We start from the raw sequence: 24,976 nt of genomic DNA, 5'->3' as shown, positions 1-24,976 counted from the left end.
GTGGGACGTTCCCAGGCTCTCGGGGTCACGCTCATATGTTGATCGACAGGCTTCAGCAGGAAGGGGCTCAGGGACCTCCCAGTGCCCACAGCCCCACCCCCTATGCAACTGACCCCCCATCCCACATGAGCTGCAGTAAAAGTTTATCTTTTTGATCGAATGGAAGTCATTCATCTACCCACTAGGGTTTAAATGTTTATTCTAGAACTGGCTATATGTTTCAGAGAATTAACAGCTAACTGTAAAAACAAATAATAAATTTAGAGCAAAAATACCTAACAGATGAGAGATGGGGAGGAAAAGTACAGAGGCACTTGCACCTACTCCCAGGAGCTTAGGCTTTTAAAATATACTCTGCGGTTGTCCCCCATGAAGATTTCCTGATTTTTTCCCTATATATATAAAAATAACAAACCTTCAAAGAGGTCATGGATGGTTTAACACTCCTAAAAAAAGTTTAAGATCCTGTTTTAGTTTTGCTTGTTGGCTGTTTAGAAGCCGCAGGAAACAACTCACATAAACAAAACACCTTGACATAGAATGGTCAAAACAAAGCATAATAAAGCCAAAATAAATAAATAAAATACAAGATGGGATGAAACACAGCATCCAACAAATAGGCACAGGAGGACAAAAAGCCACATTAATTATGCCTCTGAAGAGCTCAAGGAATCCCCTCATTAGGTACTGCTGTACAATTTCACTGGGCGTAACAGGAGCTTGTGGAAAACACAATCCCACTGAGAGGACAGTCATCAAGTTTAAAAATATCTTAAAAGAATATTAACATATACAAATAAGATTAGATTAAAAACAGCAAGAACCATTCATTTTTAAGAGACAAAGTCTTTGGTGACCAACATCAGATACTTAAAAAGATTTAACTAAAGTGGTTTTCCCTCAAAACCGTAAAAAAAAGTGTTTTGAAGTACTGGCCCTTTGGACTTGCAGCAAACAACTGGGGTGGGGGATTTGGACCTAGAAAACATACATGCCAATATTTATGCGATGCTTTATTACATCCTCCTTAATGCTTTTATGAAGTCCTAAAACCTCTACTTGGTTTATGAGGCAATGATGACGGAAAGCAATGGAAAACAGCAGCTGAGGACTGTAGCCTGTGCAAACAAGAGCTGCCAGAACAGTCTAGAAAGTACACTTTATTCACTTTCAAGAAAGACTAATAAAACTGAAATACATTTCAAGCTTCCCAGAATTCTCATCAACAAAAACATCATGTTAAAGTGAACAAAAGGGAGATTTTAAAGAAACATAAAAAGGAATGTTCAACAATTAAGAGAAATAAAAGCAAAATGTAATGTTAACAAAATATGTTTAACAATTTACATGGACTATAGTCACATAAAACTAGATTTCTGACCGGAATTTTAATTAAAAGCACCGCTTCGACATTAGCATTGGTAACGGCAGTGCACAGTGGGGCTGCCCTCCCAGAAACAAACAAGTCACTCACGTTTCCGTCGCTCCTCTGGCCCCCTTTGTGGGTGAGGACCACCACTTCCATCCACTTTCGCAGATGTTGCTGTGAAAAAAATATATCCTTAGCCATTTTTTCTTGACAACAGGAGCATCTCAACTCCAAAATGCAGCTCTTAGGTGAAAACTCATATGTAATCATTACTTTCCATGCTATTTAATGTGAGAATGGCAGTGATTCTATTACTGAAATAGCGCAGCCATCGAACTAGTGATGAGAGTAACTGGCATTTGTTTATGTTCTATAAATAGAAAGGCTGAATTTACCCTGATACAACAACAGAAAATGTCCTGCAACCCAGCCATTCCAATACCAGGACTTTTATTCCTGTTACTCTGTGCTGCAGCTGTTCCCAGAGTGCTGACCCGAGCCAGCACCAAGCTAGCCATTGGGGCAGAGACGTGAACAAGCAGACATCATCCCTGTCCCTGTGGCGCTCCAGTGACAGTGGGGGAACAAGGTAAAACACAGGTGCCTGCTGTGTAACAGAAGAGCAGGAACCAGCTACAGATGAGGGCCGAGGAGTCTGGGAGGGTCCTGCAGAGGCAGACAGGCCAGAAGCACAAGGAAGGGCACTCCAGGCAGAGAAGAGGAGGGAGGCCAGAAACGGAAAGGGTGGCCACTGTGGCCGAGGGTGAGTGGGCACAAGGGGAAGCCCGGGGGAGGGGATGGTGAGATGAGCACGGACCCCACAGTGCATGCGGGTAGCAATTCCCTTCCATGCGGAATGAGGGCGCTCGTTCTGTGAAAAGACTGTGCTGCTGCAGGAGCAGAAGAGCGATCCCCAGGCCACAGCAACTCGGGCTGACCCAGCCTGCGGCAGCCAGGCTCCCGCCCTCAACGGGGTCCAGCAAAACCCAGCGACAAGTGCTCAGAGCCCGAGCTAAACCACACAGGGGCATCCGAACAACAGCTTCATGATCCTACACTGTCCAAACCTGTTCTTCAAAACACTGCCCTGCAGGAAGTTAACAAGCTACTTTAAAAAGGACTCCTCAGTCACAAACAGGCTTGGGGACAGATGGTTCAAATACATCCAAACACTTTTCTCTGAGCCTTTAATGTCCACAGACCTTGTAAAACTTCAAGAGGGGAACACAGTAAGTGGTGCTTCCCAAACTTACTTAGTTACTTACTGTTTTTCACAGAAACCCTGTATCTTCTAAAGCCAGTGTTCCAAGGAACACACGCTGAGAAACATCAAAATAATATACATTTCTTCAAAGAAACTAAATACATTCACAAGATTTTACCAGTAAAATTCCTTGAAGGATACCATCAGAATATATATTCAAAAAACCTCTATCTTACTAGAATAGCTATTTATACCAAAGATATGAGTAACAAAATTAAAGGTACAGAAAACGGCCAGCTGCTTTCAGATTTCCCAAAGGAAAAAAATAACACTGATTGGGATATAAAGCTCACTTTTAGTTCAATAAGGAGATTTCCAAAACAACTAACCACGTAAGAAACTTCAAGATCAAATGTCAAGCAGTTGAAATTATAAGAAAGGAAAATATTCAGGGGTGTCTTTACGAATGCCCACCCTATACAGTAAGGTGTCCTATCTCTTAAACTTATGCTGAAGGCTTGGGCTGTTCACCCCAAATGTGTATCAAATGAGGGAAAACAGAGGCTGATGACTGAGCCCAGTTCTGAAGAACATGGCTCAGTAAGGACGAACGTGGCAGACCACAGGGTCCGTGCACAAGGCCAGCACCACAAACGCAGAAGCACCACAGCACAGGACCTGGCTGGACTTGGGCGAGATGGCTGGACAAACAGAAGCCTCAGTTATTCTGTATCCAAGTACATCAGCACTCTCTGCTTTCAGAGGCATTCAGCCACTCAGACGTGGCTAGAATGTCAGAGAAGGAAAAAAAAAATCCCCTCAACAAACCAGAAACAAAAAACCCATGAACTTTATTTTAAGGAAGAAGACTCTTGGCCTTAGTCAGAAACTACAGATGTGATACAGTTTTGTTCTTTTTTTTTTTTTTTTTTTTTTTTGGGCCGTGCTGCACGTCTTGCAGGATCTTAGTTCCCCAACCAAGGGACTGAATCCGCACCCCGGCAGTGAAAGCTCAGAGTCCTAACCACTGGACCACCAGGGAATTCCGTTTACTCTGTTCTAAAAAAATCTGGAGAACAATGTTTACTGAATGAATTCCCAGCTCACAGATCTAACAGGTTAGACTGGAGTGAAAAAAAAAAAAAACACACAAAAAGAAAGTTGTTTCCGGCAGGCATGCAAAGGCAGCAAGAAATGATAGCCAACAGAGGGTAGAGAGAGACTAGTTTTAAAAGGAGACAAACGTAAAAACACTAGGAGATTAGAACACATGCACAGATCTCATACATGAAAGAACCAAGTCATAAGATGAGGTAAGATAATGTGTGTATTTGATGTGCTCTGACTGGGAAGTGATATAATTTCATTTACTTTAACCATGCTTATGAATGTTTGTATGCATGTAAATTGATAGGTTTGTATGTGTATTACACATGGAAGCTTAAAGGAAAAGAGCCTTTCAATTTGGAAAATTACACTCTACTATTAGGGCATCACTTAAAAGTTTTAGGACCAATCATAATACTATCAATTCCCACTTAGGTATTTGGCCATTGTTCATTTCTTAGGCGCCTGTAGATACGAAGAAACCAGCATGTGAGGTTAAAAAGCTGCATAAGAAACACATGCGTGGGGCTTCCCTGGTGGCGCAGTGGTTGAGAGTCCGCCTGCCGATGCAGGGGACACGGGTTCGTGCCCCGGTCCGGGAAGATCCCACATGCCGCGGAGCGGCTGGGCCCGTGAGCCATGGCCACTGAGCCTGCGCTTCCGGAGCCTGTGCTCCGCAGCGGGAGAGACCAAAACAGTGAGAGGCCCGCGTGTGGCAAAAAAAAACCCCAAAACACATGCATTTTTGCAGTAACGTACCATGAAATTAAGTTAATAAATTATTTACAAATGTTTATTTACAGAATGCAAAATAAAGTTAATACTTGAAACCCTCTTTCATCTGTTTACACCTCACGTTTAAACAGTCAGATCTTTTCTTTGCGTAATTATTTCCTTGATAACTGTAAAAACTCAAAGGACTTCTAATGCTTTTACAAGTTTTTCACCGCATCACTGTCTATAAAGGCCAAAGACTGGGAAAAAGCTAGATGTTCACCAAGTGGGGAATGATTCAGTACATTCTGGCATGTCCCCATCATGAAATTCTGGCATGTCCCCATCATGAAATATCACGTAGCCAGAAGACAGAATGAAGAAACGCTTTATGTACTGATAGGAAATGATGGGATGGTAAATGGAAAAAGTAAGATGTATGTATATATTACACTTCCCTTTGTGGGAACTAATAGACCTATGTCCCACTACAAATGGGAAACATCTCTAGAAGGACACACAGGAAACTTAACACTGGTGGTCCCCCGGAAGAGGAACTGGGTGGCTGAAGGATGGTGGTGGGAGGGAGGCTTTTCACAGACACCCTTTTACACCTTCTGAGTTTTAAACCATGTAAATGCATTACTCATTGTAAAAAAATAATTTAATTTTTCAGGTTTATCATAGAATTTGTATGCATTTGGCTTACCATCATCTGATCACAAAATTTATCATTGAAGGAGTTTGGGAAGAGCCTGGTCACCGAGGTCAGACGATTCACGACGTTCAGTGTCAAGCTCCGATAATCCCCCAGCATCATCAACAAAGGTCTCATATGAGTATGGATTTGATCTACTTCTATGGTGGCACCTTCTAAAAACTATTTTAAAAAAAAGGTTACAAAGGAAAACAGATATCAGAGTATACTTCATAACAGAATGGAACTCATATTCAACTCTAGCAGCAAGTTTTTGCTTTGCTTGGGAAAATGGAGTATTAAACTGTATATATTCCAGAAGTTTCTGATGAAATGAGGAAGACTAGTCATTACTGTTTACTTTTTAAAGGGCTCAGGATGACAATGAAACAGAGAGACACTATTACAATCCGGTATGTTATTAACCACAGGCCGACGCCCAGGATACAGACAAGGTCAACAGGAAGAACTCAATGCAGAACTCACACCTGCCCAGCCCTCGCTCACCTTTCTCATACAGGCTTCCCCGGCCTCCTGGAGCTCACTGTTGGTTGAATTAAGGGCTTTGAAGAGGGCAGCGATGATCTTCTCTCTGGACTGAGGGAGGTAATTGCAGGCAGCAAGGGCATCTTTAGGGAGAGAAATCAATATAATTTTCATCATTAGCCTGAAAAACTGTACAATTTCCGAGTCTAAAGGCTCTTACCAACCAACAAATATGTGAGTCACTAAACTTCTTTCCTGGTATCTGGCCCCTTGAAAGACAAAAGAATGCACGGCCTTCTACTCCCAGGCTCACTATTATCTAAGAGTGAACACTATTATCTAAGAAGGCAACAGCCTGCCAGAAAGTCCATGATAAATCTTACTGCCCAGATAAGATGAAGAAGGGCTGAAGGGGCTTCCCTGGTGGCGCAGTGGTTGAGAGTCCGCCTGCCGATGCAGGGGACACGGGTTCGTGCCCTGGTCCGGGAAGATCCCACATGCCGCGGAGCGGCTGGGCCCGTGAGCCATGGCCGCTGAGCCTGCGCGTCGGAGCCTGTGCTCCGCAACGGGAGGGGCCACAACAGTGAGAGGCCCTCGTACCGCAAAAAAAAAAAAAAAAAAAAAAAAAAAAAGAAGAAGGGCTGAAGGAGAGGAACAATGGGAAAACAAGGGCTGAAGGGGGTCCCCAATGCACCCATGCCCCCAAGACATCCTCACAGGTGACAGCACGGCTAACCTGTGGGCGGACGCATGCTGAATTAGCCGAGGGTAGAGCCTCAGACTCTGGTGATGAAGGAAGTAGACACACACAGCCCAGCGTCTCTCCACTATCCAAGTCTAATCAGGTGGTCTCCTCCCAACTTGGGGGGTTAAAGGCTTTGAAAATGCAAATATCCTTAGGCAACACGACATGCCTCCAGCCTCTATGTTAAAGGTTAGTTAAGGGGTAACATTGTAGCAAGAGCAATGCCCATGCCGGCTGACAGGAACGCCTGAGAGGCGCCCACCAGGAAGCGTGAGAAGCTCCCAACGCCCCACCCATCCCAACTCTGGCTAGCTGTGTCTTGAGCCCCACCCTCAAGCTCAAGTATTATGGTCTGCCTCTCAGCTCCTCTACCTCTAATTCAAGGAGGATTCTGGTAATATTTTATTAAGTGCATAAAAGTCAACAAGAGACAAAGTCAACTAAGCAACTTGTATTGGGTATTTATCAAAAAAGGGGGAAATGACTGTTTCCAAGCATGAGGGTACTGAGTAGAGTACTCAGTACTCTCAGTACTGAGAGATCAGTACATGAGAGTACTCATGTACTCTCATACTCATGTATGAGAGTACTGATCTAGTATACGTTCCTAAACTATGTACAATTCCTGTGCTAAACAATGATAAACACATTCTTAATGAAAGCCTAGAGACAGCAGGAGTCTCAGATGCTTCTGAATCATTAAAAAGTTTAAAAAGGTCTAAATACTCCGATTCAGGTGAAAATGGCAAGATAGGAATGGTATGACAACGCTCTTAAACCAGAATATTAGAGAGATACATACTTTAGAGATATATAGTTCCCATAAGACAGCTATAAAGAGTTTACTGTAGAGTAAAATCCAGTTTATTAGAGTAAAGAAAATTATTTAAATCCTAGCAATCTATATAATCCATTGACGTCTCACTATGTAGTTTGATAAATATATAAACATAATTTTTTTTTATTCCACCTTAAAAAGACCACAAAAAGTCAGAAAAATTAGACAACAAAAAAACGCCACTGTCTCCCTTCACTTTTGTACCCTGTAACTTGTCTCATATTTACATGAACTTACTTAAGGCTGCAATTCGTAAAGGTACGAGTGACGGAAGGCTTTTATAACAGGGCAGTTTTGTTAAAGCTGAATCTTCAGCCTCGCACAAATTCAAGAGCTGCAAAAGATAGAACTTAATTTAGCCTGCTCTCACTGTGAAGACACAATAACCTTGCAAGTAACAGAACACAGTGATCTGCCACACACAACATGATTAACAAACTAAACCCAAATCCCAAAGCATTTAAGTATCGAAATGTGCTTGAGCTTCCTTATTCTAAAGCAAAACGGTCAACCTCTGTGCCACTTTCTGACCCACTCTGATACCATAATGTTTTTTCTTTACGCAGAGGATCACTTTATCTAAACGCAAACTCCAAGATGGCGGGTACAACTCCTCCTCGTTCAGAGCTGCTTCCCAATGCCTTGGGCCAGTGCCCAAGAAACATACATGTTATAATTCAAGAGTTTGAGCAGTAATCCTTTTTTTTTTCTTTATTTTCAAGTACAGAGAAGCATAAGCTGGAAGTATTTCACTGGAAATACCGTAACGCAGATACTCCAGTGGCTAGCCTTCCAGACACTTTAACAGACCAGTACACATTTATATATCTAATATCTAAAATATTATATATGGTGTTCTATTACTACTTTCCCCTTTTATTGACATCCTGGAAGATGGTACCGTTTTTTCCCTTAAAGATTCCTACCTAGTAAAAGATTTAAAACAGCAGAGGAGGATATAGAAAGAAAAGCATTTCAACCACCCACCCTATTCCACTCCCCAGAGGAAACCTTCAGTAACACTCTCCTCATATATAACATATTTGTATACACACACATATATAGATCCCTCTATCTGTATTCTAGAGAGAGAGAGCATCAGAAACTAAATTAGACAGCCAGACTTCCAAACGTGGCCACACCAGAATCACCTGGGAAGTTTTTAGCAGTAGATTCCCAGGTCTGACCTCAAATCTACTGAACCTAAATCTTCGGGAAGAGGACTCAAGAGTTTCTATTTTCCAGAAGATCCTCACATGTTTTGATGCAGCTGGTATCCTGATAAACACTTTCAAAACCAGTTTAGATTCCTGAAATTTAAACACTCACTACCAGTTTCTGGTCTCCAGCTCCATGAAGAATTTTCCACATAGGTTACAACACATCTGCCTCTGAAGCCCCCAAAGGCAAGCTCCCCTCCCATTCTCCAGGGGCTCTCCTGGACCCTCCATCAAATCTTATGAGTGATGTTATACAAGGGATATAAGAAGGTATAAATGATTTCAGCTAGAACACATGATCAATAGCCTTATGTCCAAGCAAAAACATAGGACTTAAAGAATCAAGAGGTAAAATTTTCATAATTGGAAATTCAGACTTAGCGTGGATAAGGAAGTATTTGCTTCCTTATGACTTTTGCCTCAGTTTACTCTGATAATGCCTCCAGAAGTATGATTCATGTCTCATAAAAATTTCAGATTGGGACTAATCAACAGCCCATTACAGAGTCTAAGAATTAATGCTTATAATTTGACTGTATTTATAGTTTAATTTCTAGTTATCACTGTCTAATTTCATCCCACACGGTAATATTTACGGTGACAAACACTTTTAAAGTGCCATCCACCACCGCCTGTTACCTTGGGTCAAGGGGCAAGTCAAGTCCACTAAGCAAGAGCCCAGCAGGACAGCGGAGTGATTAGAAACCAGGCTCTAAAACAACTGTGGTGGTTCCACCCTAAGCTCCCCAGCTCACCTGCTCTGTAGTTTTAGGTGTCTAACAAACCCTAAGGCTCAGATTCTGCATCTTCAAAATGAGAATCATCAGGATCCGTACTTCATGGGGTGCTGCCAGAACTAGGTAAGGGCATTCACGTGAAGTGAGTTCTCAACTGCAAATGGCACATTCAAGTGATGGATAAATTCAGTAAACTGGGCACCTACTGATACGAGAGTGATTAAGGTAGATGCTACAATCTTATCTCTAGAATACAAGATCAAGGTCCTGAAGAGCAAGGCTCCCTGTGGAGGGCTAAGAGAGCTCGAGGGACTCAGAAACCCCCCACAACCTACCGGACATCTCCAGTCACCATGCCTACCTCCTCGCCAATCCCGGACGTAACATACCTGTGCCGGGGCCTGAGCCAGGCGATGGCCGGTTACTATGGTCACCGCCTGTGCCTTCTGAGTGCTGCCTGACCAGTCTTCGTGCACAAAGACAGGTTACCAGACACACGTCATCACCATCCACACCACGCCGTACCACCACCCCCCTACCTCTGTGTAGAACACCTTATGCTCCACCACGTTAAGGTCCATTGTGAAGAGCCTGGGCTGCAACGTGGTACAGAACGTGTTGCCCTCCATCAGGCCAATCTGCGCATTGGCAGGCTGGTGTCGGAGCAAATGCTTCTTAGGTGGGACCATATCCTGGAGAACCTGGGAGAGGCAGGGAGGAAGCATCACTGACCAGCCGCCCCTCAGAAAGCAAACACCTCTCATCACAATGTTCTAAGCCAATTAGCAATCTGAAAACCATAAATGAGATCAAAAGTTATCACAGACGTCCTTTAGTTAGGAAAGGGAGGCTCTGTTTCATATGCTGACACTGGGTCATGGAAAGATGCACGTCAGATATGTTTAATTCCTACGGGTCCAGAGTAACTTCTCTCACAACCACCACCACCAAAACAAGAACAGGACCATCAGGCTGTGCTCTACAGGCCCAGGAAACCAGCACTCTACTCCCTTGACACTCACAATTACTGATACAGACGTTAACATAAGCATGTTGCTGTCTGCATATCTGAGATCAAAAAGAGCATATGTAATAGCACTCTGTTTACTGGACACAAAATTACAAATTCCATATCATCTACAAGTCAAATTTGAAGGAAAAAAAAAGTCTTCAAAGGTTTCAAACCAGGTTTCAAACTTCAAACTAGGTTCCAATAACCCTAGTTTGGTGACAGACGTCTCACCTCCTTATGGGGTTCCATTATCACGGTCACGCTTTTCCCGGTGACCTGGGCCAGCACCTGCAGGGAGTGCATAGCCTGCTTCCTCACGGTTGAGTTTGGAGACGTGACTTCCCGAACCAGGTCATGGGTCACGTGGTGGAAGGACTTCTCCTGGGCCGCCATGATCTCCTCAGCCCTCTCCTCGTCCTTCAGGGGCGTCGCACACCTCATCAGAAGCTGCTCCAGGGTGGTCTTGGCCATGGCGACTGCCCCATTGGAAACCTGCAGGCCAGGGACTCCTTAGCACGAAAGGGGGTGATGCTGCCCACAGCACCCACGTCTCCTGCACACACTCCCCGCAACAAACGCTGTCACTGGGGGCGCACGCCCCTCACACCAGCTAATGTATCAGTCTGCTTCATTAATGTCTGCAAGGTATTCCGGTAGCTAACTCTCCTGCTCATAGGTAATTTCTGTCTGTCACTCAGAAAAGAAAATGCGGATCTAGACTTGATCTTTGTGTTTACCGAATGGATTTAAGCAGGCAATGCCCACCATCTTCTATTTGTTTGTGTTATATCTGCACAGAGGTTCATAAAGAACGCGACTCCTATAGAAACTTCTGGCCAGTTAAGTACTCTGGCCAGGGGCTGTTCATCAAGACAGACAAGTATTTAGATCCTCAGAGAAGGAGAACCTGAGGGCTCTGATCTGGCCTTCCATTGAAGATGCTGTAATGTTTTCTAAGCTTCTAGGAGAGCATATTTGAGGAACTATCGGAAACCAACTGTGCTCCAGGCAAAGCAGCATCTTGAACCAGGATGGTTAGGTCTGGGGTCACCCATCACCTACCTCTCCAGTCAAGTCCATCATGACAAAGAGAAGAGCTTTGAGGAAGGTTTGCTGGTTCTGCAGAACCCAGGTGAGAGGCAGCCGCTCCATGAGGAACTTAATGGACACCACACCCCCCAGCTTTGCATACCAGGCCTGCTCGTAGCAGCACGCGCACAAGCGTTCCACGATGTAAGAGAAGAGGGGCAGCTGGCACGCCTGGAGAAAAACGCACACAACCCGTACGGTGTTACTCAGTTCTTACACTATGAGTGATTTCTAGAACGACTATCCTCAAGCACAAACACACCCACACAGACCTCAGTCCTTCCTTACCCTCTCCTTTGAGCCCAGGATGATACTTGCAACATCAAATATCACAGCAAGGGCCACCTCCCCGATCTTGCAAAGTTCCTTTTCTTCATACGCCATACAAATAGCTATCGCATCAATGAGGACCAAGGGGTCCATTCCTTTCGACCCGTTCTCTTCACTGTGAAACATGGCGGTGCTGGGCTGGCTGCCCACCTGGTAGCAGGGGAGCAAGAAGGGACCTGAAAGGAGAGGCAGAGGGCACGAGGGAAAGTCGGGTTTAGCTCCAGAAACATTCTCATTCCTCAAATTGCAAAACTACCTCGTGTTTTTCCTTGAGGTTAGGAATTAATAAAAGTCCAACCTTGGTACTCCAGACCAACTGCTGGTAAACTGCAGTTGTTTATAAACTAAGTGATCTGACTTGCACTAAGGCTATTTTTCTGAACATTTTCCATTACACACTGATATTTTCACACTTTCTCAATCCCAATTCAAAGATGTATTAGTTTAAAATGAGAACCACAATCAGGTATCTTCTTTAAAAAAATCATTAGCGAGGCCAAGAGGTACAATATGGGAATGACCATGGGTTATGCTCTGGACACTCCTGACATACAAGTAACAGTAAAAAGCAACAACATCCACCTACAAAACCTAACCCACACAGAGAACAGTCTGTCAGCAACTATTCATTCATACCTGGCAGGCACCCAGCATGTGGCAAGATGGGAGTTACTGAGAAGTGTACAGGTCTGCTGGAAACACTGAGAAACAACCTAAGTGTTAAACTGTACAGCACTGACTGTCCAGGCAGGAAGAGTTTAAAAAAAAAAAAGGAGGGGAAGTTCTGTGCTCTGCAGTGTCTGGAGAAAACTACTTGTCGATGGAGCGTGAGGGGCTCCAAGGACCCGAAGCGCTACTCAAGTGTGCATGCCCACTGACCAGCACTGAGATTAAGGTGAGATTAAGTGTTCAGAAACTTAGCAATTGGCGGTGTGGTGACATTTTTACTGTCTTTTCCAAAATCACCAGTCTGCAGTGGCTTAGAAACACAGAGACAAACAAAGTGGGTCCTTCACCACCCAGAGCCTGAGAACCCGGAGCAGAGGTGAGGAGTACCCAGGCAGGACGACGCCAGAAGCCCCAGGAGCAGAGCCTGGAGACCGAGGAGCGGCCAGCGGATGACGCGGCAGAGCGGAGGCAGAGCCTTGGAAACACCGCCAAGGAGAGGGGACCAGCAAGGGGTGTGGCCACGAACTGTCCCTGTTCTACACACAGAGGGTCCAAAAGTACTCAGTCCCCAAGATGAAAAACAAAGGGCCAAAATGTTAAACTCGGTGTATTTTATAGGTAAAACTTGGTGACAATTTTCAAGTGAATACAGTACCCACCGCTGACATACCAACTATCTCTGTCAATAGAATGAGTGGAAAACTATGAAACAAAAGCCAAAAACCAACCAGCCAAACTCAGCTTCTCTGAAACACAGCGTCTGACCGAGTTTTTGAAGCTCCCCGAAGGCCTCAACCCACCACTTCTCTGTCCCACTCACCGCACTGCTGGGCAACTGCCACCATCGTGTAGTGGCGAATCAAGCTGGCTACAAAGGGCAGGGCACTGGGCCGGAGGTCTTTAATGACAGCGGACATGAACGCCCCGGTCAGAGCCTGCTCAAACGTCTTCCGAGCTGGAGTGTCTTGAGCTTTGTAGCGATGTGATATGATGACATTGGGTATCGTCTTTTCTGTAAAGCTGCAAGAAAACAATTAAATCCATCATCACAACACTCAAGTCCTGAGCCAATGATTCCACTACAACTTACTTATCTTCAACCTGCCCACTTTCCTCTTGTGCAGATAGGCCTGAGTGAGTTCATTTCTCTGCTTTAATTTCAGCAACATTTTGGAATCAAACATGATGAATTTCGTGATGAATGTTTATAGCCAATGGTTCAAGAGACACCAAATATGTTCTACCTAATATGAGCACAGGTAATGAATACAGAGGTAAATTACAAAAGGACAGCACATTCAATATTTTTGTAATTATTTTCTATTTTAAGAAATTTGATGTCTGATGTTAGTCTTTTATAATTAAATAAGCCAAATTGTAAGAAGCATCAATGATCAAATAGAGATGAAAAAAGCTATTACTTAAAGGCAACTATATACCTTTTATATGTTGAAAAATCACACCACTAGGTACAGAATCAAATGGGGCTATGGGTCTAAATGGATAAAGGATTTACTGCCAATTAAATGAGATTAACTAAAACCCAAGAAAGCAGAGTCAGGGAAGCACACATCAAACACAAGGATAAGAAATGGTCATCAATATTTTAAAAATTTTTAGTTTCTTCCAACCACGAACTGGTCCAAATAAGAGAAATTTCTTTCTGTGACCAGAGTCTGCCTCTAATATTTGCCCACTCACTCTCTGGTTCTGCCCCCAAAACTAATAAAATACACAGGCCCTTCATTTCCATGTGCAGCATCTTCAAACAGAGGGAAGAGTGGTGGTCACACTCCCCACCCCACACCTGAACGTCTCCTCAGCTCTTTTCCAGATTGTAATCACGCTCTTTAAAAGGCCACTGTGTCCAACTAACCCAAACAGACATCTGAGTCCCACCATCCCCCCGGCCTGCTCTTCCACACTGTTCCTGACACCCCAGTACTTGCTCCTCTGGCTTAAGCCAAGAAAACCTGCGGTCAGCCAGAGTAAGTCACAGCCTTTCATCCACTTCCTGTGAAACATAGGGCAAAATCTAAAGTCTTCTTGGTGTTCCCCTGAGGCCCTAACTCAGCCCCATCCCACCCCACTCTCCCTCTGGCCCAGAGCACTACTTAGCCCGCAATGCATAGTAGCACTTATCACTAGCTGAAATACTATGCATTTGTTTCTTTCTGCTGTTGTCCGTCTACCCCACTAGAATATAAATCCCTTGAAGGCAAGGATGCAGTCTTACACACAAACCTTGAACAGAGCCTGGTTCTAGAAGGTACTCAATCTATGAATGCAGAGATGGAGAACAAACAGTCTTTATAAATAAGTGGGTCCTGAATATCCAAAGGGCAAAAAATAAACATGGACCCCTACTCCACTCCATTCACAAAAGTTAATTCTAGAGGATAAAGATCAAAATGCAAAGGACAGAACTACAGAGCTTTTAGAAGATAATACAAGAGTATCTTCACGATGAGGATGCAGAAGATGATTTCTTACAAATAATATAATAAAAAGCATAAAACAAAAGGAAAAATTTATCACCTTGACCACAGTAATATCATCAACTTCTGTTTACCAAAAAATTCAGCTGAAAGGCTTAGAAACAATGAGCACACCTAGCAGAGAGACCTTGGTCTGTGTCCATTTCTTCAGGAGCCCTCATTCCTTTGAAAGGGAATGGTGACTCCAGGGCTGGGGGAGAGAGGGCACGAGGTGATCCAGAAACATACTGCTGAGCTACAAAGGATGCTCAGAAACTGATGGGGACACGACACAGGAATACAGGAGCCAGCCAGGAGGGGCTCTCAGTGACTCAATCTAGACAATCTGGTCACCAAATTAATGGACTACCACCCCTTAAATAAATTAAGAATCCATGAGTCCGTACTACTCTAAACAAATATGAAAGGAGACAGAAAAAGCTCTTCCTTTGTAAAAAAAAAAAAAAGAGCACATGGAGGTAGAAAATCACCATTTTATATCCATACAAGAGAATATGATTCGGCAATGAAAAGGAGCAAACTACAGACAAATTTTGCATCATGGATGAGTTTCAAAAGCATTATGCTGGGACTTCCCTGGTGGCGCAGTGGTTAAGAATCCACCTGCCAATGCAGGGGACACAGGTTTAATCCCTGGGCCGGGAATATCCCACATGCCACAGAGAAACTAAGCCCATGAGCCACAACTACTGAAGCCTGTGCGCCTAGAGCCCATGCTCTGCAACAAGAGAAGCCACTTCAATGAGAAGCCCGCACACCGCAATGAAGAGTAGCCCCAGCTCACCGCAACTAGAGAGAAAAGCCCGCGCGCAGCAATGAAGACCCAACACAGCCAAAAAATAAAAAAATTTTTTTCAAAATTACATTTAAAAAAAAAGAACCATACAATATGCAGCCCTGGGTTTGGCTTCTTTCCCTTAGCCTGGTGTTGGAAATGATCTGTTCATCTTGGAACACGAGTCAGTAGTTAATTCCTTGTTACTGCTGAGATTTTGTTGTATCCACGCACCACAGATGACAGACATCTGGACTGTTTCCAGTCTATTATGATTCTTAAGGCTAAAAGTTTCCCTCAAAATATAGCCTTAGCTGTACCCCAATTACATCTGACCACATGCTGCCCTTTTCTTTGCTCTTCATTCCTGTGGGACTTCAAGCAACTATGCCACTTCACACTATTCTACATGTCTCTTAATTCTTTTTTAATTTTAAATTTTTCATCTTTCTCTCTCTCTCTGCACACATTCTGGATAATTTCTTTTGACTTATCTCTTATCTAAAGATTCTATTTCTGCTTTTTTTTCTTTAATCTGCTTGGTCAATTTTTATAAGGTTTGTTATTTCTTGGAATGTTTTCAAGTTTGTCTTTCATTTATTTTAAACACAGCAGAAGCATAGTTATAACCTAGCTGTGGAGATCCTCATATCCGCAGTCTGAGCAGATCTCTTTCTGCTGATTCTGTGGGCTCTTATTCATGCTGCCTTATTTCCTTGTGCACTTGGCTATTTCTCACTGCTCTCTCTCCAATGCTCTTTCAACAACTGAGCACCTACTACATATCTGGCATTATCTTTGACGCTGTGAAAAATGTAAAAATACAAAAGGAAAAACCTCTTCCTTGAAACCTATAACACAGAAAGATGACAAACATACATTACCACAAAAGATCATTATACAAAGGTCATAGCCTTAAGTGATATGAGCGAAATAAAAATGTCACACAAAAGGATCACTCTGGATTGGAAAAGCAAAAGATCCCCTGAACACCTATCATGTGCAGGTGCTGCAAATGTAACGGTGAGCCGAAGGGAGAGAGGACTGACCCTTGATTCCTGAAGCTTGTGCCCTAGTGGAGGAGGCAATACTAAAGGAGGATTACGACTGAGAGAAACTCTAACTCGCAAGCGCCCAAGCTTCTTCCCATTTTCTCTAAAAGGCAAGAGAAGCATTGCTGAGCAAACAACATGTCATTTTCCTGAACTGAAGGAACATACTTAAAACACTAAGAGATCTGGGAGGTCCTCACCATCCCTAATTTTCTGAAACAAGTTATGTCCCAGCACAGAGAATTAAATCATCAGCATACTTAGGGTGTGCCAGGAGCTGGTAGAGTGCGTGTTTATTGTCCTCCAGACTCATCATTGCCACCAGGAAGCACCTGATCACTTCCCACGCCTGCCTCCGGTAGTAGGGCTCCGTGTTGGCGCTCTTCAGGCAGTCCAGAGCCGTTTCAATGGCCTACAGCAAAGAAACGCAAAAACTGTAGTCTGTGCTGAAATGACATGACTCTGAAAAGCTTGCACGGAAAGCACGTGCACCACCCAGAAGAACCTGAATGCATGCTTGCTCCTGAAGAGAGCACAGGGGGCCTGCAGACAGGCTAGCAGGTATTCTCCAAATGAAACCTCCAGAGAATGTGACAGAAGTATTATGACATAAAGAGCTGCCATGGTTCAAACTGAAATGGGACGTGGAGTTCACTAATTTCATGCTTAAGTAGCCAATGGGAGATTCCAGAAATTAAGTGAGCTCAGAAGGTCTCTTGTGGTAGATTTGCTGGATTAAACTACCATCTGAGTCGTCTCAGTTCAAAACTAAAAGATGACTTTCCTAAGCTTTTACTAAATTCTCTCTTTAAAAGAGGGTTTACTTCATTTTTTCAGAAAACCTACATAGCTACATACACATTTTAGCTTTTTCATTAGGTTGACCAGGAAGGCAGGGAAGGAACAATCACACATGAAAAAACACTTGGAGTCTTTAACAGCTAAGATATTAATGTTAAAGTTACTTATATACCTAGAAATCAAAGCCCTAATCTGTGTTGAAGATTAAAGATTTATCCCGGCCCCGTGTGAGGAACCAGAGCTGACAGGGGCCCCACCCTCCAGACGCAGCCAGGTGACACAGCACAGAGGGTGACAAGGGCCCCTCACTGCATCACCCCCAGCTTGCGTGTCCGAGCTCTTCTGGGGCATCACAGAAGTGCCCTTTCTCCTGCTGCCTCTGACCTGCTCAGGGTTATGTAATAAATCATGCAAGGACAGTCTGGGAAGTGTTATTTTTAAGAATCAACATAACTTACGAGCCAATTGCCTGTCCCTTCCCTGCCAAAAAAGGGATTGTAAAGTATGCCAAAAGCAGAACTGTTGTCATGTAAATACGCTGACACTCGCCCTGCTGGTCATCCCCTTCCCTGCTGGTTCCTTCAGCCCTGCAGGGTGTGCCACGGCCCTCAGGATGCTACCTGCTGGGAGAAGGGCTCCGAGAGCACCACGGAGTCCCTGGGAGGGTCCAGGAGGACCATGGAAGCTTGTCTTCAAAACCTGGTTTCTTCCATGCTTTAGATGCTTTGGGGAAGAACTACTTCTACAGGGATTTTCTTGCTCTGCTTAATCTATGCAGAGGTCAAATAAAAGTCAGATGTCTTAGTTTTCATTCTAATACCAACCCTGCCACTGATGGGGCTAAAGCAAATAGAATCCTAACTTAAGGAAATGACCTAAAAGGTGGCAATGGGCTAGATTCACAGTATGTTCACTGTGGTAATTTTCAAGGTAAAGACAGAATTTTACTTGTATTTTCTTACAGGGAAACTAGTGTTTATATGGCAAGTATTTAGATAAAGGTTTTGATGAGAAGCTAAGACTGGAAAGGGCAACACCGTTCTATGGGGTGGGGCTGGGAGAGGGGTGGACACAATTTGTGTGCTTGAGAAACTTGGGGGGAAAGGTGTGTGTGTGTAGGGGGGACAGGTGGACTGAGAGACGACAACAGGAAACGACTCCAGACTGACATTACCCGTGATGGGTACCCTTCCTCACAAATGTTCGGTAGTCTGGCTTAAAAAAAAATTACAAAAATCACTACTGTGTGTAAACTCCTTATACAGGAAGGTAAACAAGCTGAGTTCTACAATACAATGCATCAGGACATAATAGAATGAGCCTGAGCAAAAGGAGGGCTTTGAGTGGTTCCAGGCCACAGGACGCTGTTAAGACAGGCTGTTAAGGCCTGCAAGTAGTTCAAGAATCCCAGCCAGCGTCTGGCTCACTGAAATGGCTGAGTCACTCAGATACACGTGAAAAGCTTCTATAAAACCCTTTCCAAAAATGCACATTATATTAACGGCTAGATAAGTGTTCTGAAAAGACATGGTAACAATAGCTGTAACGCAGGCGGGAAGGCTGGTCATATAATAAAAAGGAGACAACACAACGTAGATTGTAATACATACAACCTTAGCTGTGTGACACAAGACCAGGAGGGGTCAGTAAGGTGAAGGGGCGGTGCTCAGTAAGGATCAAGCAGAAGCAGCTGCGTGCTCTACAACACCTGGGGAAAGTCTGCTGATTTTTATACAAGGGCAGAGGCGTTCTAAAGGGCACACAGAGAGAAACCAAAGAGCTGTCCGCCGTGGGCTAAGGAGCCACGTCTGGATAGAGACTGGGAGAGAAGCAGGTACTCAGGAGTGACGGGAATGAGACAGGAACGGGACTAACCTGGGTTCTAAATGACACAACGTAAAACCTATTGGACATAAAAACAGACCAAGTGCAAGGGTGGGGTAGGCTGGGTGACACCTCCTGGTCCATCAGGAAGGACGGCCCTGCCCAAGGGTCCAACGTCCTCAGGGGCAACACCACCCACTGGCCTCCTGGAATGATGGAAGCTCCAACCGACCAAGCTGGGCCCCAGTAAATCTTCATCTTCTTTGAGTTAGAAATTCCCACCCCAAAAGTATATGTTCTATTTCCATGTTTTCAAATAGAAATTAAATGTCTTAAAATGAAACTTACAGTATCTTTAAGAAACTCTCAGAGACTCCAAAATTTACCTTCTCCATCGGGAGCTGAAGAGATGCTTTACAGTCAGAAAACTCCACTGTGATACTGGGGCCTTGAACTTCAGTCACGACGTAGTGCAGCTTCTGGGACTCCTTCAACATCTTCCTGTTACTGCCACCAAATTTACCAAGGACACGATAGGCCACGTGCGAAATGCTGTCTGCAGGGTTGCGTAAAGTGCGCCACAAAGCCTGAAAGTCATGCGCTTTCATTAACCCTCTGAGGCGATGCCGTCCCACGGTCCCCCAATCCCAACTCAAAAGTTACGAAAGACTTTTCGGCAAAAACTCCTCCTCCCACCTCCATCCCCCAAACACACAGTTCCCTTCTGGAAACCAACGATGTTAGTCAGGTGTGTCCTTCCAGAGAAATCGTATGACTTTACAGAAAATGCACATATAAATATAAATGTTCTTCCACGCTTCTGCAGTACAAATGGTAGCATGTCATAAACAGTGCAGAGCTCAAAGGCAAGAAAACTGAACCACACATTGTTTGGGCAGATATACAAAATGGGATGGGGGAGCAGAGAGGAAAACACAATTTGCTGGCACAGTTCTTGACCTTGGGTTAGATGGTGCCTTCTCAGGTTTTTACTTCTATTATTAGGCTTTATAACTTACAAACATGACACATAAACTACCTTTTACATTTCAAATCTGATATTACAAAGGAGAGTGAAGAGGGAAAACAGTGATCATAAAGGGACCTGCATTACGGGAAAGATGAGTTACTGTGTACCTTGTACTCACAATTAGTATAAGGAACAGAGACATACTCAATTGTTCCACAACACTCTCAGTTTTCCCACACCTTTTCACCTAAATTATCATAAGCCCTGATAATCACCATAGCTCACTATTTAAACCTATTTTCTTAGACCACCTTCTGTAACAATGCCAGGTATTAGTGTCCAATGACAGTCAACATAAAATCTTAGAACTCTTCTTAAGAGCAAAATTCCAATTTCTCTTACATTCCTGGAGGTCCAAAGAGGCTTCCCTTCATGACTGTCGAGAGATGTAGTCTAAGACTCCTTACCCTCCACCTGGCCCACCCAAAGCTCAGGTATCCTCAGGAGAGGGGTCTTCTGCTCACCTCACCAGGAGGGGGCGGCACTGGGAACGGGAGGGTCCAATCTCCCAGCACTCGCACAGGTTCGGAGCAGGTTGACGGTACTCTGCCAGTTGTCCAGCAGGTAGGGTAACTGTGCCTCCAAAAGCAAGAAGCAGCGCTGACCCAATTCTCCCTGGGGCTGTCTGCCCCATAGAAGGGCAAGAGGCCCACGAACCCATCCTTGCCTCCTCTTCCCACAGGGAGCTCACCCAGGCTTGGGTTGGGCCCACGGTCTGCCTTCCAGAACCAACGGTCCTGTTCTCCGCTCAGGCTCGAGAGTCAAGCCTCCAAATGACTGGACTTGGACTTGGAGGCTCCAACCCAACCTCTAGGCCATGCTCTCCTGCCTGATGGAGCCCAAGATGTAAATTTCAGGACTGGCAGGCGAGCCCTGGTTGCACCCTCCAACCTACTGTCCAGAGACTCCTGTACTTGAGTTACTGCCCAGTCACAGAAAGCTGGCATTCGGACTACCTACTTGGGGCCAAATACTCTACAGCAAAGGGACAGGTGAGTGAGCAACAGGCAGCCTGAATCTCGAACAGTTACCAACCACGTTACAAATCATTACCATCAGCAAAACATGAAGGAATAACCTGATATTTGACACTGAGCTCTGATGACCACAAAACATAAAATGGTTTCAAAACCACCTCCTTCCTTATCTGCTCTGTTTCCTTTGGGGGTGGCCAGACAGCTCCACTTCCTTTACAAGTTTGCATCTCTACTGTGTAACTTGACATCTCTCCTGGATAAAGAGAGGATCTCCCTGGAAGAAACAGCAGCCATTTAACACCTGCCTTCCCAAGTCATCAACTTCACGAGAACGTGACACTGTGAAAGCCCTCTGAAAGGGGAGCAATACTGCAAAACAAATATTCACTCAATACCTGCAATATTTCTTTACGTCGTTTCATAAGCCAGAAGACTCACACAGCAAGTTGGAGGCTACACCAGTAGCAAACCAGAGAGCAGGGAGCCCACCACTCCGCACAGCGAGCTCAACAGTGGCCAGTCACTTCTGAAACTGACAGCCTAAAATCCTCAGTGAGAACTAGATACGTAAGTCCTGGCGCCCTCTGCTGGCGGCACGGAAACGCAGACTTACCTGCATGAGCTCTGCGCGCACCGGCTGGATGTGGTCATAGAGGAAGTCGGGCTGCAGGTTGTCCACACACAACTCCAGAGTCCTCAGGCCTTGGCTGACCAATGTCTGCGACCCGTTGAGAGCCGACACCAAGGGGTCCATCAACATGGGCAGATAGGGCAGGAGCGAGCTCAGCCGCACGGGCACCGTGAGACACAGCTCCACGAAGAGGTCTTTCATGTGCTGCTTGTGCAGGCCACTCTGCAGCATGTTCAGCCCTAGATACAGGGTGTGAGGCCGTCAGGGGGAAGTGACTTCCCAGACACGTGCCCAAGTTAACTGTACAGAATAAGTGACCCGCCTTTTCACATAAACATCAACCTGATAATAGGAAGGCTTTTTAAGCCTTATAATTTCTGTATTAACTAAATCTATTCTGTAACTGTACCCTGTGACCTCTTCCGTCTACCTTATTCATGGTGACAACAGCAGGCTGCATAGTTTCAGTTACAATTAATATTATTTAATGTTGTTAAATTAATTTAATATTAAGGACTAATAAATATTATACATCAAACTTTTAAAAATCATGTCATGCTATGGATAAGCCCAATCTAAAGAAACAGACTCCAATATGACGTGTCCATATCAAGCTTGATGTTTATAACCTTACGTGTTTTTTCAGATTTCCAGTAAACCACAGTGATGTCTATGCTCTAAAATAAACATTTAAAAAAAATCCACTTTCGGTTTTTATAAATGGGAGGAGCTTCCTGCTCATAAACACAACCCCCCAACTTTTCACGAGGGTAACCAAGTATTTACTGAGCCCCCTCCTAAGACATGTCAGATCAGGACCTGCCCACAGAACCTTTGAGACAAGTGGAAAGAGAAAAGCAAGTAACAGTGGCCGCAAACAAGGCACGTCCCAGGCAGCTGAGGCTGAAGAAAGAGGAGCTATCAGGGAAGGCCAAGGCATCACATAGCAGCCACATCAGATTCAGAATCCAAAGGAGAAGGTGGATGAGGAGAGGGCACGGCTAAGTTCCCAAGGAGGGGATGCACTTGAACAAAACCAGGTGGGGAGAAGTAAGGCTGGGAAGAGCACAGGAGAGAAAATCAGACTGATCAGAGCCGAGGGCGCAGGCTGGGGAAGACTGGGGACGGGGTCAAACACGGACGACAGAGCCTGACTATGGGCCTCCTTAAGCACCTGGCCTGGGGGACGTAGGGCCATGTTACATTCATCATTTTCAAGGATTTCCCAGTTGCGAAGATTCAATCCCTTGCCAAGTGCTCACCCTTACAAAAAAAAAAAAAAAAAAAAAAAAAAAAATTCCTAGGATAGTGTTTCTAGTCAGTTCATACCTGTAAACATTCACTGGACCCAATATCCCTTTTAGTTATATATACCTTGAAAGCATTCCTAACACACTGGAATAAAAGAATTCTGTCTATGCAAGTTAGCAACTAGATAAAAATATAAACATATTTTAACGTATTTTATATAAAGCTTATATCAGCTTTGTAACTTGTTTTTTTCCCTTCTTGTTCTGATTCTCTTTCAATCTAGGGATCCCTGATCTTACTAAACCATTTTCTAGAACTGCTTACCAAACGCTACAAAAATGTAACAAAGTCCTAACCGGGGTAACTAAGACCTTGCAACTCCCATTCAACTCTGAGCAGGGAGAAGAACCCATCCCTTTAAAGATCCACTGCCTTTAAAGAGAGCAGGACACAGGGATGGACACACACATACACACACTGCAGGGGACATGTACATACATCCCCTCACCATGACCTTCGCCAGGTGCAGAGCAGGAACCCCAGCAACCAAGGGAAGCAAGACCCATGCACGCGCACAAGACTAAAAGGCAACCAACATCACTGCGCTGACCTTGCAGTAGGTTTGGAAGGAGAGGCAAAAATTCCTGATACAGGAGATCATGGCTACCTCCCCCGATGGAGCGGAACAAGGCTCTAAGCAGCAGGAAATAGTTATAGGGTTCTTTGGCAGTCTGGGCGAGCTCCATTGAGCTGTTCACAATCTTGTGCAGGTGAGGCTGCAGGATGGAGAAAAGGCAGGTTAACAAGCTCTAAATGAGGAGGGTTCACTGCAAAAAGATAGGAATGGAAGTTAATTTTGATGAATTTATTCCAAAAGGAAAAACAAAACAAAAATTTTCCAACTTTTATTTGACTCAAATTAATTTCTCTTAAAACATATGTACGCTTCCACCAGTTTGGCTGTGAAAGGAGCATTTACTAGGTTCCTATCTTACTATGTAGGTACATGATGCTGAGCAGACACTTTGCAACAGGAACTGGAGGGCCTGTGAGCTCTACTGTTCTTGTGAACAGTCCTTCATGAGACCGAGTAATCAAACAAGATGAGGGACTTCCCTGGTGGCACAGTGGTTAAGAATCCACCTACCAATGCAGGGGACACGGGTTCAATCCCTGGTCCAGGAAGATCCCACATGTTACAGAGCAACTAAGCCCGTGAGCCACAAGTACTGAGCCTGAGCTCTAGAGCCCACGAGCCACAACTTCTCAGCCCGTGTGCCACAACTGCTGAAGCCCGTGTACCACAACAAGAGAAGCCACCACAATGAGAAGCCCGCGCTCCACAACGAAGACGAGCCCCCACTCGCCGCAACTAGAGTAAGCCCGCACGTGGCAATGAAGACTCAATGCAGGGGGCTTCCCTGGTGGCACAGTGGTTGAGAGTCCGCCTGCAGATGCAGGGGACTTCCCTGGTGGCGCAGTGGTTGAGAGTCCGCCTGCAGATGCAGGGGACACAGGTTCGTGCCCCGGTCCGGGAGGATCCCACATGCCGCGGAGCGGCTGGGCCTATGAGCCATGGCCGCTGGGCCTGCACGTCCGGAGCCTGTGCTCTGCAACGGGAGAGGCCAGAGCAGTGAGAGGCCCGCGTACCGGATAAAAAAAAAAAAAAGACCCAATGCAGCCAAAAAGAAATAAATAAATAAATTTATAAAATAAAATAAACTTAAGAAAATCAAACAAAACGAAAGAAGCCTGTTCCTTAACTACCAGAATGCAAAATGCAACCTAAAGGAACTGAAACTTCACTACCAAATACCATACATGCAAAGTTTGGAAGAACCTCAAAAGACATTTGAGATGGTAACGTTTTAGAAAACTTAATTGAAATATGTGTTCATGAGCATTTTATTAGCTTATAGT

General features: G+C 44.6%; 1 protein-coding gene across 11 annotated transcripts in view; it reads right to left on the bottom strand.

Moving 5' to 3' along the window:
• Nucleotides 1-24,976, bottom strand: part of TRRAP (transformation/transcription domain associated protein) — a 111,858-nt gene that overhangs the window by 60,978 nt on the left and 25,904 nt on the right. For 10 of the 11 annotated variants that reach the window (XM_082643776.1, XM_082643766.1, XM_082643769.1 and 7 more), the window contains 13 exons: nucleotides 23,667-23,832; nucleotides 21,788-22,044; nucleotides 19,554-19,754; nucleotides 16,803-16,954; nucleotides 13,038-13,237; nucleotides 11,507-11,724; nucleotides 11,192-11,389; nucleotides 10,361-10,621; nucleotides 9,657-9,818; nucleotides 7,398-7,494; nucleotides 5,599-5,720; nucleotides 5,104-5,274; nucleotides 1,475-1,543 (listed from right to left, as the gene is read on the bottom strand). In XM_082643776.1, coding sequence (XP_082499902.1) covers nucleotides 1,475-1,543; nucleotides 5,104-5,274; nucleotides 5,599-5,720; nucleotides 7,398-7,494; nucleotides 9,657-9,818; nucleotides 10,361-10,621; nucleotides 11,192-11,389; nucleotides 11,507-11,724; nucleotides 13,038-13,237; nucleotides 16,803-16,954; nucleotides 19,554-19,754; nucleotides 21,788-22,044; nucleotides 23,667-23,832 — 2,274 coding nt within the window. The remainder of the gene's footprint in view (nucleotides 1-1,474; nucleotides 1,544-5,103; nucleotides 5,275-5,598; nucleotides 5,721-7,397; nucleotides 7,495-9,656; nucleotides 9,819-10,360; nucleotides 10,622-11,191; nucleotides 11,390-11,506; nucleotides 11,725-13,037; nucleotides 13,238-16,802; nucleotides 16,955-19,553; nucleotides 19,755-21,787; nucleotides 22,045-23,666; nucleotides 23,833-24,976) is intronic. The other variant, XM_082643773.1, reaches the window with a different exon arrangement.

Source organism: Mesoplodon mirus (assembly GCF_964341445.2).
Source record: "Mesoplodon mirus genome assembly, chromosome: 15".
Lineage (NCBI taxonomy): Eukaryota > Metazoa > Chordata > Mammalia > Artiodactyla > Ziphiidae > Mesoplodon > Mesoplodon mirus.
The sequence above is the reverse complement of the archived record's forward strand: the minus strand, read 5'-3'. Positions and strand labels throughout refer to the sequence as shown.